Below are 22,041 nucleotides of genomic sequence, written 5' to 3'. Positions count from 1 at the left end.
CATGTATGAAAACAGAGACTGAGATTTTTCTCTGAAAATTCTGGATGAAAACTAGGGCATGATAGGAAGAGGTAGAGAACATTAAAATTATATAAATATTCACAGACACAGACAATTGAGTTAGTGAAAGAACTTTCTCCCTTTCTAGTACTTCACATCTCCAAAGCTATCCAAGGACTTCCAGTACCTTCTCCTCCTGTTCACACACACACAGAGGACAGCTTAAGTTTGTCTCAGGCATAGTTTGAATGCATGGTCCCACACATGAAAAAGTATGTCTTTTCAGAATGTGTAAGTGTAGGCACACAGGGAAAACATTTGAAATCTTGCTATGAAATCCATGTTAACAGCAAAGTTTAAATAAGCACAAGTTATGATCGTGGTAGCTCAAAGTAAGCTACAGCTCAAATAGGGCATTTCCTATCATCAGAAATACCTTTCACTCTCCCTTTGTCTATCAAACTTACTTGTCAACTCTAAGGAAAAACAGTTTTAATTAAGAAAGGTAAAAAATCCTCTGCTAAACAATAGAAAGAGTTGGAGATGGACAACCCATCAGACAGCTGGTGTTTAACTGCATATTCCATCAGGGTAATGATCAGACTTGTTAAGTTTCTAAAGTTTGCCTGTTTTACAACCCAAAGTAGTACAACTAAAAAAACATAAATAGCTAAAAAAGCTCTGCTACCTTTTTTGTTTTAATGAATGGAGTTACTAAAAAAATACTGTTACATATAGTACATCACCTTTTACAGAAGTGCTGCACATAAAACAAGGCAAGTTAAATGTAGTATAGACCATAAAAGCCCTTAGCCATTTATAAGGTATAAAGGAGCAGTTTATGACAGACACAGTTTAGACAAGCACTGAATCTTCACTGGGTTTTGCTGTAGCTAATTTCCATTAGCTTGGCTAGCCATTGATCCAAAATGCAGTAAACATTTTCCTGACAGTCTTTGATGTCAATGCAGATTTTACTCAGCTGCTATAAAAGTAAAAAAGAAAACTTTCCTTAAACATCTCAAGCCATCTAGAATAAGTTAAATGGGAAAGTACCCAAGCAGAAGGTGTGCTCAAATTAATATATTGAAAGCATTATTTAGCAATGAAAAAGAAATTACATTGGTCTAGATAACCCATAACAACAATTTTATTTAAATATTTACAAGCTTGTAAATTTTGTGAATGTACAGTGAATTGTATACATCAAAGCAAACTTTAAAAAACTCTCCAGACCCACAACTCTTCATTATGCCATTTAATGCTTTTAACAATATGCTCCATTACAGCAATATAAACAACTGCTATGGATTTGTGGTGTTTCTCTGGATTTTACTGCTGTCTCTTTCTCTCTCCTCTTTCTTGTTGGAAATACAGCCAGAAGATAGAATGGCAATCTTGTGTTAAAATGACAATGAAACCATGGCTGCCTGGCTGAAACCCTGGTTTGCATCCCTCCTCAATGCTCCATCTCATAATCTCACACCAATACTGTACCATACTTCACTTTTAGTAGTCACCAGCATCCCCACCTCCCCCATACATTGTGAAATAAATGGACTGTAGCACTTAAACTACACCAAAAAAACCCCCCAAAAAACATACTATCATGATACTCAGCCCAACGGCATGCAGCATGACATAGAAGGTGACTTGTAAAACATTGGCTCAGGCAACCTTCCCTGGAACTGAATGGAGTTCAGGTTATTATTCCAAACCCATTCCTGCTGTTCATGAAGATCAGCCTCAGACATTTTTGCCAGATGTTGGGAAAAACTCCCCTCTGCACATTGTTTGTTCTAGCAAAACTGGCTGCCATCAGAGCTCTCCCAGTGTTGCAGCCTTTGCAGCCATCTTACAAAAATAAATGGTAGTATCACATAGTAGGGCACCTTGACAAGCAAATCTTATGCATTTGAGAGTGCAGAAGGAAGACAGGCATGAAAAGAAACTGCATGGTCCAAACATTTCCATTCCTAAATCCATTTCCACTTACACGTGCATGTCACATTTAGCCTCTAAGAGAAAACCAAGCCAGAAATGGGAAGCTTGTATAATGGTTGTCTCTTGAGAAAGCTGATGAAGGACAACACACACCAGAATAGATCATTTAGGTGAGAACTAAGAGTTAATGTAAGGACATGGTGGAATTTTGAGTTAGAGAGGAAATACTGACTTAATTTGCTACGCAAGTTAATTACACCATTATGAGCACAAAATACACAAACATGGCAGGAGAAGTGGCTTCAGGCAGCAGAGCAGAATTTAAAGGAACTTCTCTCTAGTGTCACTTAGATTTACTGACAGTAAATTTGCATTTTTACAGGACTGTTCACAAAGATAGCACTGAATGGTATGGAATGAGGGTTATTAAATTAAATTGAGGGTCCAGGTAAATGCATTTATTTCTGAGAGCTAGCCAACAACAGAGAAAGCACTGTGGGGAAGACTGACCAGGATAAGTAATCCAGTCTTCCAGATGGAAGCTGGTAGTGACAGGACAAGAGAGAGTGGCTTCAAACAGAAAGTGCATAGCTTTAGATTAGATATTAGAAAAACATTCTTTACTGTAAGGGTAGTGAGGCACTGGTTGCCCAGAGAAGTTGTGGATGTCCCATCCCTGGAAGCATTCAAGGTCAGGCTGGATGGATCTCTGAGCAACTTGAGCTAGTAGAAAGTGTCCCTGCCCATGGCAGATGGTTGGAACTAGATGGTCTTTAAGGTCTCTTCCAACTCAAACTATTCTGTAATTCTATGAAGTTGAGGAGACACCTAAAATTGAATTCTGTACAGCAGTCAAAGGTAGACAGTCCTATACACAGTATCACACTCAAGTTTTTTACAGAAATAGATCCCTCAGTATTTTATCAGGGAAGCAAGCCTACATTTTCCGACACCAACCACTCTTAAACCTTTCCTAGCAAAAGTGGTGGCATCATTGTGATTTCGCATATCCCAAAGGCTTGTCACTGAGAGAGCTGCCGAATCCAAATGCAGCGGCTGGGTCTGGGAGCAGGTCCAAAGCAGCACACTGGATTAGGGAGGGCTCAGGAACAGGGACACATGTTTTCCACCATGCTGCAAACCCAGCTTGATGACAGTGACAAGTGGCAGGCAGTCTCCCCTGACAGACATTAGCTGGTAACTTCTTGGCAAACACAGATGGAAAACATCTAGGTGCGCTGCACTTGCAAAACATCTCGTTTATAGAGCTGTTCTGGGACAGATTAAAGAAAACTTCTCCATAAAGTCAGTGACGTTACTGAGCTTGCTTATACTGAAAATACTTTAACAAGTCCCATGTAAAGGAATTAAATTTCCTGCAATTTAAGCAAGAGTCTATCTTCATAGAGTGAAACAGAGATTCACAACATTTATATCTTTATGAACTACCCATCCAGAGAATTGATGATCCAAGCACATGGTAAAATAAGAGCGTGTGATAAAATTGGAGGACCAGAATAATTATATCTTATGTGAACATATGCACTGTGGAAGACTGTCAGATACTATGACCAGAGTGACATCAAACATGCTTGATACTACAAACTGCAAAACTAGAGATTACATTATTCTATTTTCATCTGCCTTTGTTTTTTAAGGATCAAGACAACCCAGACAAACTTTTAGAAGAGATTTTTTCTTTTAAAAGCATACAATATTTTATTACTATCTGTTCTACAGACTTCATTCTCTCCCACTCAAACCTATCAGCCAAATAAGATATAGAAACTGCACTATTTATTGTGTTGAAGAAATAAAGCAAATTAACTACCAAGAAAATAACACCTAGTCCTGCATTATCTTTCATTGCCTCTCCTGGTGCATGAGAGGAGACTAAATGTGCTTCCTACAACTCCATCCTTTCAATTTCCTCAAGGTTTTTATTAGACAAACAATGCTTAAAATCTGATGCAAGGTTGACTCATCTTTATGTCACAAAACCAAAATTAAACATTCTTTGCAATAGTCTGTTATTTAGGGTTTACAAGGACTTTTGGGGGGAGGGGATAGACGGGTAAATTGTTAGTGAGTAAAGCTGCCCAGTACAGAAGGGGTACAGGTAGTGTTCTCATGCGTCTCATCAAAGAGCTTAGAAAAAGCCTCCACGTTCTTTTTACTAGTGCAATTTTCTGAGCTTCAGTTTTCACCCTCCACTGTACTCCAACTAAAGGATTAAGCCCTCCTCACAACTTCCATTCTTTTCAACAGAAGGGATACCACCCAGTCAATCTTAAAGGTGCCAGCCCTCCTCAAGTGCTGTCTTTTAGAAAATATGCTCAGGTAAATGACAAGCCAACTCTTCAATGCCCCTGAACCCCAGGAATCGCCACATTACCGCAAGAGTGAACACCCCAATACATATCCTGAATCTGGGTCATCCGCAATGCAGCCATTTGCCAAAAATAACGGGACGGCAAAAAACCAGGAGCATGGGTGAAAGGGAGCGAGGAGCAGATGGGGCAGTGGGAAGGGAGGCAACACATCCTGACTAACAGTTACCGGCTATTTTATCTATCTGCAGTTCGGCACTCTGAAAATGGAGGGCAGGGTGTGACTGAGCAGCTGGGGGAGCAGATGGGACGGAGGAAAGGCTGAAAATTGTGACAAAGCTCTGCCAAACAGAATGTCAATTTATTTAATTTTTAAAGTGAGCAGTAGAAATAAAGATGGGTTGGGTCCAAGCAATGGAGCATCTTATGTTTGTTAATACACATTGTCAGCGGGCAATGGGTCATAGCGACAGAAGTGCGTTTGGGAGACTGCAGAAACAAAGGGAGGGACTACACGTGCTCATTAATGATAACAGAAGTTATGCTTGAAGATCAACAGGAGCCAGGGAAAGGCAGCTCATGAGAGGCTGACATCTCAATATGGTATTGATTGGTATATATTGGTATGGTATCAACATTCCTGCACTCTGAAGCTGAGGGACAGATGTTCAAGAGAGTGAGAGTAGAGACTACAGCACAGAACAGAAGAGCAACAAAAATAAAGAATTCCAGTTGAACACATGTACAAAATACTAATTTATGAAATCATCTAAAAGAAATTGTGGAATCCCCAGAGCTGCGACACACCAAGATAAGAACAGGCCTGCAAAAGGAAAGTGAACAAGATGTGCTACCAGATCTTATCCACCAATAACTTCCACACTAAGTAGAAGAACAAATTTACTTCCTCATCAACATACACTGTACCCTTCAGTAATCATGGCAATCATTCCTGTTTGTTCTGTTCTTCACTTAACTCTAACTCAGAAACATCCCCTTTACTTCAGTTTGCTTCATTTTTCTGGCATTTCATTTTGCTTGCAATTTTTCCCTCCCTTCTACCCAACCTGAACTGTGGCTTGAGGTCATATCCCATTTTTTTTCAAGTTACATACTTTCCTTACAAAGCAAAGGTAAAAATTAGCTCCTGGAAGGTTCACACACAAAAGCAGGAACTGACAGCATTTTTCCAAGAGACAGATGATGCAAACAACCTGTAATTCCCTACATAACTCCTATAAAAAGAGGACCACACAATTAAAATCAAGCAGCTGTCAGTTAAGATCTATTTTCACAAATAGAACTTGATTCTGAATTTAGGAATAAATGCTATATATAGTATTTGAGAAGATACTCATCTTCTCTATTGATGTCTTACTAAACATTCTCTCAACAAAACGCTGTCTTGCACTAGCACCATTTCATTTTTAGATTTTCCAAAAGATCTACATTTATAGCATCTCTCAGCAAACAGCCAACTCCCCCTTCTGTTTGAAGAAAGCCTCCTACCAACTCGTATGTCTCCACTACACTTACAGATGCATATGTGGAAGTTTGACATACACACAAGTAAATTTCTGTACTTCTACATTTAACTCTACACTCTCAAAGAACCTGCCCATTTATTCTTTTTTAAGTGGCAGCTGGTGAAAAGTGCAAAATGAACAGCACTGAAATGCACCATCCTCTTTTCTGTTTTATGTTTAAAGCAAGGAATTTAGCCAAGTAATGTGTAAATGTGTCTCAGCTCTCACTGACCGAGAGATTTGTGCACTCTTCTCTGTGTCCAGGTCCTTGACATCCCTGTTTTTGTTCTTTGGGTTCTCATTCTACACATGTTATTCTCTCAGTCCTCTCATCCACATTTTAATATTTTTACCTTTTAAATTGTAAGCCAGTTGGGAAGGGATCCAACTTCACCAATCATTAGTATTGAATTTTGATCTTGCCCCTTATGACTGTTACCAAATAAATAATACACAGTAATAATCTCTATGGAGACATTTGACAAACACTCTCAGCAAATAAAGACCATTCTTTCCCTGCAGCAATGTTCTGTAGCTCCAGGCAGAGCAGGAAGACCAGAGTGCAATCACTCCTCAGGACTTTAACTCGTATTTATCTAATTGCTGACATCTATCGCCTGGACTAATTTTTGAGGCAAACCACAGAGGGATGCTGTATTCATGCAACAGCAACAAAGAAGCACATAACCAGCATCATTCTGCCTTGTTTTCACACTGTAGCATGATTTAGTTGCTTTTCAAACAGCATTAATGAAATAGCACCAGAAAATTGCCCAATGTCTCCAAAATGGAAGAGGAAGTAAATAATGCTGGTAGGTGGGATAAATGGTTTTTGGTTTGTTTTTTTTTAATTTAATGACAACCAAGCAGCTATGCCAGGGGCTTCCCAGCTGACACTGCTGTCGGGAGCAGAGCAGTAATCATATCAGAGAAATCACAACAGTTTCTCCACTTCTGGCATCAAAAATAATATTTCTTGCAAAGATTAGACCAAAAAAAGCCTCAAAACCTAGAAAGCAATATAATGTTATCTGTGCAGTCATTTTTGTCATTCACCACACAGAATTCTGTATTACATGGCATATGCTTGTACCTCTACTACATTTTCAGTCTTTGTTACTGAGTTTGAGATGAGAAGATCCCTCAGCAAAGAAAACCAGTGCCACAATGTGTGTGACTGTGTGAGCACTTTTTAGTAGGGCACTCAAAACATTATGGGATTTACTGCCATTGAGACAAATGAAACCTTACCACAGAAGGGTGGAGAAGAGAGACGAAAATAAAATCAAGCAAAAGCAAGAACTGCATGGCAAGAACTGCATGGCAAGAATTGCTTGACTCAGAACTATTGTTAGCAAAGCTATAAGTCCTGAACTGACTAGGATGCATCAGGCAACCCATATTTAGCGTTGATGATCATTCAGCATCTCAGCACAAAACAGCACCTTGACTCAGCTTGCTGCTTCTAAGTACCAAAGACCAGTAGTCACAAATCTGCCCTGACTAATGTCCACATCTAGAAGAACAAGTTTCCACCTATTTTGAGTCAGAGTATGGCTACTTTGGATATTAAAGATTTCTGGTTAGAGCAATGATATGGCTGAACTCAAGGTCAGGGTGGGCAGTAGGGAGTGAGTGCCAAGCCCCTTCCCCTAGTCTGGGTTTTGACATTATGGTTGGTACCTAGTCTCAAAAACCAATTCTGCACTAGAGAGTAAGAGTCTGATTAAGGGAATTTGCTCATTCTTAGAAAGCGAAGCAACAAACTCAAACACAATTCTACAGCAAGTACATAAAGATGTTATGAAAAAGATACCATTGGTAATGCTTGTCACTTAACCAAATCACCATGCTGCAATAAAAATATGTAAGAATTACGCAAAACTATTGGGAAAAAGAAAAGGCCAGACTGTTTTGAAAATAGTATAGGAGAGATATAAGATTTTTCCACCAAATGAAGTAAGAGGAAGATCAAAGCCCAGTGCATGCTGAAGAACAGCTGTTAGGGTCTTTATTTATTGCAGAGATCTTATTAAAGATTTAATCTTTCAAGGTGGTCAACAAACAAACCTCCCTTGAATGACTTTGTAATGTTTAGTCAGATCTTGTCTCTACTGAAGAAGGAAACTTTACTTGTCTCATGGTAGTTCAAAGTGAGTTATACTTGCAAAAAGATTGAAAGGAAATCATTACTAATTTTTCAATGTATATAGGAACACATACATTGAATATGTACATGGTTGTGAAACACACAGGCACATCCATCTTGGTCAGCTGAATGTGTGCCCTAGCACAGCCTGAGTAATTTATGCAGCAGAACTCAACTGGCTTCTTTGTTTCACTGCTCTTAAATAGAGGTTCAGTCTGCTACCCCACGCTGTCTATGCACATTTACAAGTGGGAGGTTCCAAGTAGTTGAGCTCCTCCCTCTCTTACACTGTATTGCTTTGGGTGCTTTTCAGATCCCTCTTCATGAGCTAAAGCATCTAGCAATAAAATAACCCAAGGAAGTAGAGCTTTCTGCTGGGATAAAGAGCTAGATCAGCTGAGCAAAGATTCCAGGAGGAAGGCGTGAGGAGGAGGAAGTGGTGAGACTGCAAGGAAGGGAGGAAAGAGAAATTAAGCCTCTCCCCCTTCAACAGCAATGAGCTTTTAGATCAGCTTAATTCCCCTTGGAACCAGAGCCCAGAGGTCAGGCTAACTAGTCAGAACCTTTCCATGCTCCACACCAGCTGTCTGCAGGATCACTGTACAATGCATAATTTATTATGAATAACTGTAGACATTTTAATGCATCTAGCAGAACAAACAGGGCAAACAAAATTAAGCAGAGAAAAAAGAAAAATAACACACACAAAAAATGCCTCACCTTACCCAAACTATGGAAATCATCTAAAATTCTGCTCTCTGGAAAGCTGAAGATACCAGTTGTCATTGACCCCATCTTGGGTGCACAAAATAATGGTGATCTTTTAACTACAGAGATGTGTGGAGTTCATTCCTCTGGGGTAAATAATAATCTAACACACTAACGAAGTCTAATCTAAACCACTAAGAAAAACATGGACATCATATAAAATGCTTCCCCTTTTGCAAAGGGGGGCTGGGTAGGAAATGACAGCAAATGGAAATAGACTTAATTAGTGCACCTCATTGCAGCCATAAATGAAATTGTAGAAATCAAAGTATTCTATACTATCCTATACAAAAGTATTCTATACAAAAAACCCAAAACACTTACAAGGATAGTAAACATGTGAAATATGCCATATGTAAAAGTAGTTGGTTTCCCAAAATGAATTGCTTATGGTGTATTTAGTTTCTTACCATATAAATCTAAAAATAAGATCTTAAACTAGAAATTCATCATAGTATGATTTTGAGAAGAGAGATCTTTATGTCTCAATTTAAAAAATGCAACTAAACTGAATGACCATGTTTTCACTTAACTAAAGAACCAAAAAGATAAGTGTTGCTATTTCAATTTAGATTAAAACATTAATTTTATCAATCTGACAGCTTCACTCCCTTTGCTACATCTTCCTTTTAGACAATCAATAAATATTTCTTTTTCAAAAATCCATTGATTTAAAGGTGTTGCCAGCTACTCTAAGGTTTAACTAATTCTAAATCTATTTTATACCAAGATCTAATTCTTTTAGAGATCTGTTTTTCTATAGATCATTTTCCTTAAGGAAAGAGAAGGAAAAACTTCAAATCACTGGGAGAACGTTAGCAATTAAAGTTTTCTATCATAAATCAGACACATTATTTATTAAAAGTAAATACAAATTCTGTCACTTATTTCAAATGAGTTACTACTCAAGTCTGTTCCTCCATAAGAAATTAATATAGAAACAGTGAAGCAAAGCACTACCTTGCTCAGTACAGATCTAAATACCACCTGAAACAGTAAGGAAAAAAAGATCTGACAGAAACACAATGAAACTTCTCCCATTTAATATAAAGTTCCCAGATCTACACTATCTCAGGAAGCCTAGAATTTATTGCTCTTTTATATATAACATTTTGCTGAAAAGAAAATGTTAATTAATTCAGCTCTAATTTACTGAGAACTAACAAGTCATCAATAAGGAAAAAAAAGACATGGAGATAACTTCTCCTCACACAACTTACACTAAACACTAAAAAGCTAAAGAAACACTAAAGCTCAGAAGAGTGTAAGTTGAAAAGGATGTAAGAAAGATCATCAGCTCTTCTAGAGCTGAACGCAGGAAGCCAGCCACCAGTTTCAAACCAGTTCAAATTAAAAGTTCCAGAACCAATTTTTTGGGTCAGGGAATTTACTGTTTTCAGTACGTATTTGTTTATATGCTGACTACTTCTCAAAAATGATGACAGTGCTGCTTTGTTCATTCTAGCTCAATATGCCTGAGATAATATTTTAAACCTGTCAGACTGCTACAAAAGTGTGATTTCCCCATATTGTGCTGGTTGCCAGTGTTGGGACTGAAACTACCATAAAATCTGTATAAATATAGGCTATATATATATATATATATATATATATATATATATATATATATATATATATATATTTAGTTAGTACAAGGATTCAGGGAAAGATGAGAGCTGAATATGCTGTTTTCTGATTTTTAATCTTCCCTTTGCAAGAGAATTGAAACAATATTGAGTGAGGAAAAAAAAAAGAAGGCAGTTTTGATACCATTCTTGGTACTCTTAGTGATCAATTCAATCTTAAAAACAGAGTAAAATTAAAATCAAACTTATACCTCTAGATTTTTTTTTTACTAAGCACCTCCTGCTCAGCTGAATTATATTTTTCAACTTTAAGAATAATATATGAGGAGGTTTGCTGAATAGAATGGGTTAAAAAAAGCATAAACCTGTGCTCTGTATTTTTTTCAAAAACTCATCTGCTATTCTGAAGACAAAAATAGACTTTCCTTTTCAAAAATAGCTCTCAAGAGCCAACACAGCAACTGAGTGAAGCACAAGAATGCAAAGGATTTCAGCTTGTCAACAGATGAAATTTAAGTGAAAAACCCATCCCCCAGAAGAGGGTCTTCAACACTACTGTGATTAGACTTGCAGCACACCCCTCACCAAGACAGGATTATAGGAATGTTTCCAAGAAACAGATTAAAAGGGAGAAGAGGAAATTTATACAGGGCACTGGGAAATTTTCCATTTCTTTTAAATGTGGTACATCTCAAAGAATGCCTTATCATTCAACCCCTTGATAAGGAAAATACAGAGTCCGACCACTCATCTGCCCCCCAGTATCAGTATTCAAGAGGAAAATGGGAGTTAGAAGAGTGAGAGGAGAGCAATAACGAGTCGTTTATAGCTCATGTTCTTATAGAAAAACCTTCAAGGCACAAGGCAAATCATAACTCAGCCATAGCTGCAGTGAGATCTGCCTCATGCACTAATGTAGATGCCAAAACTATGCATATTAAAAATTCTGGCTCCAGAATTGTTTCAGGAAAAGATATGAAAGGGTCTTCTAAAAAAGGTCTAAAACCATATTTCCAAATAGAAATGAGAAACAAAGTAGATATGGAAGACACTGGATAGGCCTTTAAAAACAAGAGATAAAAACAAGGTGGAGGAAAGGGGTAAAATGCACTTGGTTAGGGATTTAATTTATACAAAAATAACCCAAAGGCCAGCATCAGTTAACTATAATTAGAACTACATGCTAGAAATTAATCCAACACATATAACCTCACCTTTATAATGTCATTATCATTATAATTTCTATGATATTTAAGAACTTAATTCCCTAGAAGTTTTATTAAAATTTCTAATACAGTGACATCAGATATAAAAAGCGAGCCTCTACACTTTGATTTCCTCCTGTAGCTGATGCCTGAAAAACTATGTTGTCTTGCAGTCCAGAGACAAACATATGCAGTTGGTCAGATGGTGAAGCTCAGTTTCCCCCTAGAGAGAGGATTAATGGATCTGATAAATTCATTCTCTAGGAAAGTAAAAATCTGCTTCCAGACTATCACTGAAATTGCAGTGATGGACAATTGGGTGATACAAGGCAGCACTGGCTACTGAATTACTGAGCTGTATCAGCTGCCACACACAGGATGCCGCAACAGTGAAAACTGAAATGGGTAGAAGGGACAACCAACATCATTCCTTGAGCATCAGGACTCCATCAAGCTGCAGACTGAGTCTCCAGCAAAACAACAATATATAGGAGTATGAATTCTGTGCAATTATCACTAGTAAGGAAGCAAAACATACCAATTAGTCTTACAAACAGTTATTAAAATATTTGGGATTTAGTAGTGAGCAAACCTGCAGATTAAAATGATCATCAAAATTAAAATAGTGGTTTTTGCATCTAATTGCACATCAAAGTCAATTTTGTCCTTTGGAAATTACAGCATGAAGGTCAAAAGTATAAGTAAAATGAAAATATCAGAGGATTTCAAGGCAAAATAATGTTTTCTTTACTTGGCCCTTTAGTGGTATAAGATTTCCCAGTGTAAGCTTGTTCCCAGATGCAAGCAGCTGCTACACACACATTTGTCCAGGAAACACATGGTTAGAAACATACACTCCTAATTTTAGTGAAGATGAATATTTTAAGGCCATCCTGAGTGAAATCAGAATACAAATGTTAAAACTGGCTTCTGTTCATCCCTATACAACGTGACAAGCATTTGCTTACTCTAGGACTGCAGAGGAAGCTTTTAAGACCATGCATATTTCACCATCTGCTTTGCTGCAACTTTGCAAAATTCTTGGGATATGAACTATTATTACATCAGATACTGGAGGGTGGGCAAGGGAATCCTAATTCTATCTGTTATCCATGACTTTTAATCTTGGTTAAACCAAACTAGTAACCAGCAACTTCAGATGAGCATGGAGCCAGGAAGCAAGAATATGACATGGAGAGAGATTCAACTTACAATTAAATCTTGAAAAAGTGAAATTGAAAGTATCCTCTTGGTGCCATTCTCCACAATTACTCCAAGCCAATTAAGTGCGCCCCAGTACCACAAATAACTCTGTCCTCCATGCCAGTAGCTTACGAAGGCAAAAGTGAGGGCTGTAGATAATAGTGTTCGAAGCAAACTGGACTGAGATCCTCCCATTGGAACATAAATGTACCTGTAGGTGTAATGACAAATAAGCAGTGCTGTTAGAGATTCCACCAAAATCTCAGAAAAACATCCACCACAGAACAAATGTGTCAATTTGTAGCATAAAAAAAAATGTGAATAAACTACCTGACATGCTCTTTTTACAGAGCTTGCCCTATTTTCTGCAAAGCTGTAGATCACTTCATGAAATATGTGCACATACCATTTGGCAAAAGAACAATTTTGTGATCCTGGGGACTCTGCATTAGGCAAATATATAGCACAAACTATATTCTTTCTCAAAACTGCAAATAGCAAATATTCATTTTTTTAATAATTGGACTGTTCTAAGTCAGCTACAGAAATTACCTTTAATTGTCATGTGAATTGAAAGTATAATATTGTTAACAAAAAATTTAAAACATTCTATGAAGTCACATACAGTCACAACCCATAGACTGTTTCCTGTATGACAGAAATGTAGATGCATGCAAACATACTTTATTACTAAAAGTAATTTCTTTCCCTTAAAATATGTCATTAAAAATTATGTGAACTGTAAGTACTTCCTATCTGGTTCTTCTATTATACTCTCAGGATCATGTCGGTCTGATGACCTTTGGAGGACTCATGCCAAAAAAAGCCTGGAAACCTAAATGAAGTCCTCTCCATGCAACTATATTCTGCATTTAAACTGAACTCAGAAGTCATAACCTTAGTCATTAATTGATGCTTATAAGTGTCCAGAAAACAGTGCTCCTTCAGAAAAAAATACCAGAAGCAATGGGATTCTGAAAGCTGACACTATTTTGTGGGTCATTTCACTTCCAGCCTGAAGAGCTACATCCACTCCCATCATTTTCTGATAAAGGCATGCCCACTAGCCAGACATTGTCTGAAAGAGTTGCATATTCCTGTCAACACTTTGAAGAAGCCCATCAGGCAGAGGAGTCACCACCCAGCTCATGGGTACCAGCAAGATGTGGAGTCGGAGAACCACCAGTGACAGCTCTCCTCAGCTGTCATTGCTTTGGCATGAAAGTCTGTACTCATATTTGAGACTATTCCTACTTGCTAAGATAATTCAGGGATTTTTTATTCTCCAGTGAAATTTCTATCTCTACTTACCAGTTTTCATATTCGGGGATAAATATTATTTTAAAAATTTAAAAGGGAAATTAACACACTGCTTATTCCTAATCTTAGCAAGTAAGAAAATAAATAATGGGGTAAAATACAGTGATGAACATAATTAAAGGGTAAACAAAAAAGTCATTAAAAAAACAAGTGTCAAATGCTCTAAATGCTTTCTTAGCCTAACAGCAATACACCTTTTTAATTCAATCTGTTACAGGGAACATCTTATTACATGTTTCTCAGAGTATATGTGCTTTTTCACTAAGTATATGAAAAATAAATAGAAATTAAGATCAATAGTTTCTATTTATGTTGTGCTTATCTTCTCACACCCCTTCCTATGTTTGAAGAGACACTTGCAATTGCAATCAGTTAATCTAATGGCAGAGAGGTTTATCTTAGCAGCCTGCAAGCAGTGAATGTCCTGCAGGGCTGTGGCACAGAGGGTAAAGAGAGCAGAGCTGCACAGGCAGCCTCCACTGGCAATGGCATTGCCAGGAAGAGCTCAGCAGCATCAACACATTTGTTTCCAATTGTAGCTCGGTTTAGGTTGAAGCCCCTGAAGGGCTTTCAGCTTACTGTGCAGAGAAAAATAGGCAATTTTCTGATTTTTAGTGTTGAACAACAGCAGCTAGATAATTGAGCAGCAACAACTCATAATTCTGATTAATGTTAAAGGTTAGTAAAGTTTTAGCCTGTAGTGAGGCTGATGGCAAATGTGCAACTGAAAATCCACTACCTGAAGACCTGTCTGAAAAGGACAGAAGCCAAAAGGAATAACAAAATTGTTACTAACACTCTGACCTTCCCCTCCAGTAGTGTGGAGAGTCTGCCTCCCTGCCCCAGAGGAGAAATGGAGAGCAGAAAGCAAAGCCTCTCCCCTTCCCTGCTTGTGCCATAAGGAAATGGACAGGCAGCTGGCTGCCATTCCTTGTCACAAGGGCAGTAACCACTCTCAGATCTTGTGTCTTGCCTTCCCCTGTCAGGGCATTCCCAGTGGCAGTTTTACAGTGATTATAAAACATTGATAGATGTTGAGTCATTTCTCTTGAACAGAGTGAAGAGCAATTCTGTAAGTTCCTGTATTTTTCACTCAGAAAAATCTTGTGAAAAAGTCATTGCTACATCACAGAACACATCAGGGGAAATAAGTATTTGTTACCTTATCATCCATGCACATCATACCCATGTACATGTGCATACACTGCTGCACTGGCAGGCCTGCCTACAAGCAACAGGCAACTCAGCGTGCAGCAGGGGCAGAGCCTCGCTCAAGAGCAGGCACTTTGTGCTCTCTGATTACCAAAACACTCCAATAACCAAAACTGTCTTACAAAACAACCATGCCAGAGCTCTCATTGCTGCAAAGATGCATTTTGCTTATTTTAGAGCAACCTGGTAGTTTAGAATCTAATTTCTCTGTACTTCCCCTATGTGTTTGCACAGAAGAATACTCATTTGATTACAAAAAGCTACACAATCACTTAAGTGTGAGGGAGAATAACCCCGGGAAAAGTACTACTAAGCCAGATGATAGAAGAAATATATTAGTTCTGTGTTATCTGTAACACAACACACACTTTGTAACTAACAATTTGTTGTGTTTAACCTTGTCCAGCAGCTTCCCCCCACACAGCCCCTCATTAATCCTTCCCCATGGGGTGGGGAAGAAAAGGAACCTCTTACAGTGCATTCAGAAAGTTGTGCTGCCCTCCACTTTGCTAAGAAAATCTGTGAGGAGGCAAGGAAGGAGGCAGGGAAAGAGTTCAAGGGGTAATGGCTACTACAAATTGATGTCTTTTATACCTGCACGCTTCCTAACTTTTCTTCCTCTTACCAATACCTCCATCTACCTGCAATCTTTCCCTGCAGTCCCTTTGTACTGTATTTGTACTTTGCACTTTACGCAGGGTTTACACAAATGGAGAGGTTGCTGTAGAACATGCTGACCTGCCACACCATAAGTAGAACAGCATTACATAAATATCTCATTTTAAGCTTCCATGCAGCTTTTAAGATTATTCCCATTTCTAATCACAGAAAATCCACACAGAAGTTCAAAATCCCTGACAGCCTCATGACAGTTAGGTACTCATGACAGCCTAACTCAACTCAAAGGAACACCCTTGCAGTAGAGTTTCTTAACAGCTCTTGAACAGATGACACATTTATCCTACATGTGTAAGGAGGGCAGAAAAGCTGAAAAATGTGGCACCAATATACAACAAATTTATCTTAACATACAGAAAAAGAAAACTCAACAGTTACTTGGTGGTAAATAAGCCAAAGGTGGACTAATAAAGGAAAGCAGCAAAATATTTTGCAAGGAGAAAAGGATGTTAAGTATATTTGAGAGTAGTAATTGGTCATGTCCCTGCAGGTTGTGTTAAAGGGATGGCCAGCAATGGTCCCCCTTAAGATCCAAGAAAATTACAGACAAGAAGATTAAATAGACCTGTGGAAAATGCTTAGTATCAAAAAAAATGCAGGCTAGGTGAGCATTTAAAAATAAAACATTAACTTCGGGGGCCAAAAGACAAAGGCCAGGTTTTGCCAACCATTCCTGGGCTAGGGCTGGCTAGACCTCCCTTAAGGACAACAAGGAAAGGTACTTCATGCTGTCAGAAGAAAAAGTCATGCATTTAACATGGAGAGAAGGGGGAAGAGAACTCCATGTCATTAGAATCTCAAAACATCTGGGATGTGTTTGAAGCACATAAATACAAATATTGAGACAATGTTACAGAGTAAAAATTATTTGCATGCACACACCCATACCTGACGTGACTAAACATACATTCCTAGCCTTCCCCTCCCAAGGCAAAGATGTCAGTCTTAAGCATATTTCTGTTTTCTATCTTTCTATTTATCTTTTGATTTCAAACTAAAACTTACATGCAATTAAACATGCTGCTTTCACAAACAAAGCATACTTTGTATTTATCTTCCCCAATGTCCATTACTTTTAGTCCAGGTACAGCAGTTTAAATTACCTTATCCACAGCCAGCAAGCTGTTTCATTTACACAACTTATCTTAATTTTAATTCACTAAGTGAGCATTAGAGAATTGGATAAAATATGCAAATGGTGCCATTTAAATCCCTACAGTAATGCAAACACAAACATAATAGCTGAAGTATTTAAAAGTGACATTTACTTACATAGAATACCTTTTAAATCCAATAGCCATTTTGTTAGTTTTCTTGAAGTGGTTATCTCCAGAACAATCATAAGAGATCTGACAATCATTCCCTTGAAAAACACACTACATTACAAAGTTTTTATTCTGGTGACTTCAGAAGACCTCTAAAAGAAGCATTTTTTTATCAGTTAAGAATCATTCAGGAGGGCTATTATTCCTTGAGACCTCCACATACTGCTCTTACTTGCACATGCATGTAATTTTAAACATATTTATGTCTTGAAGTAAGCGCAAGTAAAGCACCTGCTTAACTGCTGATCTTTCCAGGACCTTTCTTCAACATGTGCCTAAATTTCCTCCTGAAGTAAGGTCATACAGCAAGGTGCATGCTATACATTATTTTTTCCCCTCTCTTAGGCACTGATTTTGGAACATCTAATCCAGAATGAGGTGAAATGTAAAGGGAAAAAAAAAAAAAAAGGAAAAGTAAATTTGCTTGTAATGGCAAAGTAAATACAATTAATATATGAGGATTTTGTGTTTTATTTCAGGGAACATTCCAATGTCTCTGTAAGTTTCAAAGCATTCAAGAGTTAACGGTGTGACCATCATACTGTTTTGAAATGGGCAATTACAGAGACAACACAGCAAAAGTTTAAAAAGCAATAATGCAGTCTTCATCTTGCATCTTTACAACAGAAAGCGCTTGAGGCTCTGTACAGGGAGGGCGTTCATTTGTGGACACGTGTGAAAAATCTTGTCCAGGCAGCATTATGCTGGTGTTGGGCTCCCTTAATTCATTTGTTTTTAATACTCTCTTCGTGGCCTTAAATCATTGACTTTTTTTCTGCTGCATAATGAAAAGATGTCAGGTACAGCTCTGCAAATTCTTCCTTCTGGGTGAGTTCTCATGATTCCTGTTTTGTCACTTCAAGCAGACACTGACTTGAATGGACCTACGCAGAGTGCATAAATAAAACACACCTGTAAGTCTTTGCAAGACTGGGTCCTACAGGAATAATTTGTTTTAAATCACAGAAACATCTCCCATAAATATGACTTTGAAGGCTGAGCCACTCATATTTGCACCTGAAATAAAGAAATAACCACAGATATTTGGAATACCATTTTTCAAAGTTTTCATTAGGAGACTAAGTCTTTTTCTATTAAACTCCATTTCTCACAGTCTAACAATTTTGCTGGCTGTTGGCAAAGCTTTTTAAGCTCTATAAGAGACTCTCTCACCTCACCAGCTTAACCTGATGTTTAGAGACCTTGACAAATGCAGATCCTTTAAAATATTTAAGCTGATGTTGGCTGCAGGCAAGTCTTGTTGCATTACCACAAAAATGTTTAATGAGAAATTAAGTCCATTTGGTTTACAAAGCATTAATGAGAATATTCATATGCAAGAACACTCAGCTTTACAAATATGACCTGAATTCTCATTCACTTCACAACTGTTAGCATGTTTCCCAGCAAAGATTGAGTGTGAAGTTTCCTACCAAAAAACTGAGAAGTGTTTAAAGTACTTTTCTTCCCTTGCATTCAACACAAAAAACAGTAAGTCGAGTCCATGTGTCAAAGGGCAGATAACTGCAGAATACTGAATAAATAATTTTGAATTCACTCTTCCAAGGAAGCTCATGTTTTCTAAAGAGATTCATTTATTTCAAATGAAATTTTAATCTAAATCATAATATTTCTTTCTAATAGAAAAATTTTCATTACTGATGGACTGCTGTGTTTAGTTTTCTTCCAGCTGTATCTAGTAAAGAAAGAAACCCTGCCTACAACCACCTGTTTGCAGTCAAATGCAAAACTACCAGTCAGCTACCTTTGATCAGAATGGAAATGGGAGAGCTTCCAGATGAACAAAGAGCCAAAAGACTGGTTATAGTATTAAGATCAAACCAGCCCCCCAAACATTTTGCTGACAGTAGAATCCTAGATGTTATTGCCAAAACAACCTAAAGTGTCTACAGCTCAGCTACTGGGTGGGAGAGGGCTGTGTCCCCAGCTGACAGATGGAGCTGGGCAGGAGGCATTCCTGCCTCCTCTCATAAGGAGTCTGCAGAGCTCCCTGAAGCTGTTCTGAACTTAACTCCCCTCAGGGGCCCAATTCACTCCTGATAGTCACAATACACCTACCATGTGCTGATGACATCTAGGCTCAGCAGCACAACAAGCAGGCTATATACTCCTTTGAAAACACAGCTAGAAGAGGGATATATTAATAGCACTGTCACTCTCTGCTTATAAAATGGTAGAGGTCAGGCTCTTTGCCAGGGAGACCAACATATCTTGCCTCTCAGAGGAGTGCTCCAGCTGTCTGTTACCAGGCTGCCACCAAGCAGAAAATAAATGAGATTCAAAGAGTGAATATGCAAGAAAAAAACAAGTCTGTGGCTAGGGCATTACTCAGAGAGGGGCAGATATTCCAGTCCAGATTTCTGCACCAGGAATTGCTCATTGTGCCCTAAATAATCATTAGACAAAATGCATAAGCAACACCATGAAAAAAATAATTCTTTTTTCCCCACTTATTTTCTTTACTTCTCACAGCTCTTACACTGGATGTGACAGGCCATACAGAGAAATTCAGTGGGAATTACATACTCCCTACTGACCACAAGCTAGCCGAAAAGCAGAAAGGATGAATTACACTATTAAGCTGCAACTCAGTAACATCTGTCAAGAAACCTCATTGACTTGGGTTCAAGCGCTCCCAATTGCTTTGTAGAGAATTAGGATCCAACTGAAGGGCAAGGAAAAACAAAGCCCCTACAAGCTGCTCTAGGGTCAGCCCTATCAAACTCCACACATGCTAAAGGTGGGGCAAGACCTCAGTAACTATATCATATCTTCAGGTAAAACACTACAGGATATATGACAGGCAGTTGTCATCGCCAGACTGGTGGGAATGGATGCACCAGCACACAAATTCCAACCATGAAACTGGGTGTACTTTAGGGACAGGGATCAAGCACCTCTCCAGCCAAAGTCAGAGGGACACCACCAAGTACTGTTAACCACATACATCACAGTAAAACTGAACAGTAAAGAACCTTGGGTGCATTATTCTAGAATCAAAAAGGTTGATTTTTCATCAAAAAGCTCCATGGACAATGGAATTATTGTCCCCAACACAAACAATGAGGAAAGAAAATGAGTAACCTTTTAACTGAAGTATTACTTATACCTATGAGTTGTACCTTGATAGCTAATAAAAATCTTTGTTCGCCAAAGAGACTTTTAGAGTTTCACCAAGGGATTAGTCCTGAAAATTCTTATGAAAGTTTAAAGATCAAAGTAGCTAAAATATTAAATGTAACTAATTGCTGGATATGTTCTCAAATAATGTTGGGAGGAACAGGGTTCCTTTGGATGGTCCACCCTTATGGGCTGGCAAGAACTTTGTTAATGGGCTAGGACTTTTAACGGAGTCAATGAAGGAATAGTAAAAGAAAACTGTACAATAGAACACAGAAACAAACTGCACAGCCTTAGATTACCTGCTTGCTAGCCAGGGAGGAATGTGTGATATTTTAGGACAGGAGTGTTGCACTTACATCACTGATGGGTTTGAAGCCCAACAGACAGGAATCATCCCGACAGAAAGAGCAGTAGAAGACTAGCAGAAAGAGGAACATTCTTCTTGGTGGCATTGGCTTACTTCATCGCTATCAAATTGGAGACTGCTACGAAATGCAGTTATGGCAGTCTTTGTAATCATTGTAGTACTTGCTTGTTTTATGATTCAATGTTAGAGATGTTGGAACACTTTGTGCTGGAAAATGAAGTGTTGAGACTTGTCTGAAGGAGACACAGCCTCAAGAAAAGGGGGGAGTTGAGAGACAACACAGAATAGAAACTTTTAGTTCCTTTGAAGTTATAAAATAGAGCTTAAAGACTAGCTAGAAGATCAGATTAAAGAATGTAAAAGTAGACACACAGGATGTTAAATGTAGTTGGAAGCAGTGGATAAACACATCATGAGGAACCTAAGTGGTTTTTGTGGCAAAGGTATATAACAAAAAACAGTGCATGCCCTAAGAGAAGTTCACGGCAAGGTCATTTGCAAAATTGGGACCTCTCAGTAAATATGACCACTTTAGACCCTTTTAGATGACCCTCTAGAACCATAAAAAGACTTCCAGTAAGAGGGAGAGGCATGTAAATTAGTTCCAGGAAAAAGGATGTTTATGTATTAGCTAGGAAGTACATTGTAATGAATATGTATGATCACAATGGATTAAATACTGTTGTAAAGTTTTCCAACACACATTCAATCAGAGGAAAAATCCAGGATTTGGATTTTTCCAGGAATCCTGGAATTTGGATTAGAAAAATCCAAATGTGTCCAGCACTGTAATAAAGAATGCCTGCTTTCTAATACTTCAAATTGTTAGAAAGTTTATAATCTGGGCTATTTCTATATCAGACAGCCCAGCTCAAAATTCAGAACACTGCATACCTCAGCTGTAGGCTGCATAGGCATAATTTTCCCATACAAATAAAACCTTTGCAACAAATCTCTTCCCTTGCCATCTCCCTTCTCTTCATAACAGTACATTCACAATAGCACATTTTACAGTAGTTTTCAACTACAGCTGAAGCAAAAGAGACCAGTTTTTCTTCTGCATGTGACTGTACATATCAAACTGTTTGTGGTACAGTTAGTGAAAAACTGTTAAGTATGTGTCATTTGTTGCTTTCACTACACCAAGAATAAAGTACTGTATTTTCTCCCTTTCTTAGAAAGCTGATTTAAATTCCACAGGTGTAAGCACAAGCTATTTAGCCATTCTGCTAATCTTAGTATGCCAGGTACATCAGAAAAAACGTGGATTCATCTCCATGTGTG

The 22,041-nt window shown here is 38.1% G+C and overlaps 1 protein-coding gene across 2 annotated transcripts in view; it reads right to left on the bottom strand.

Moving 5' to 3' along the window:
* The window catches only part of HHAT (hedgehog acyltransferase), a 146,857-nt gene that overhangs the window by 60,845 nt on the left and 63,971 nt on the right, over positions 1-22,041 (bottom strand). For both annotated transcript variants that reach the window (XM_038132249.1, XM_038132250.1), the window contains one exon: positions 12,721-12,922. In XM_038132249.1, the coding sequence (XP_037988177.1) occupies positions 12,721-12,922 (202 nt within the window). The remainder of the gene's footprint in view (positions 1-12,720; positions 12,923-22,041) is intronic.

This window comes from Motacilla alba, chromosome 3 (genome assembly GCF_015832195.1).
Source record: "Motacilla alba alba isolate MOTALB_02 chromosome 3, Motacilla_alba_V1.0_pri, whole genome shotgun sequence".
NCBI classification, from domain to species: Eukaryota; Metazoa; Chordata; class Aves; order Passeriformes; family Motacillidae; genus Motacilla; species Motacilla alba.
Note: the sequence above shows the minus strand (reverse complement) of the source record. Positions and strands in the feature narration are given on the sequence as shown.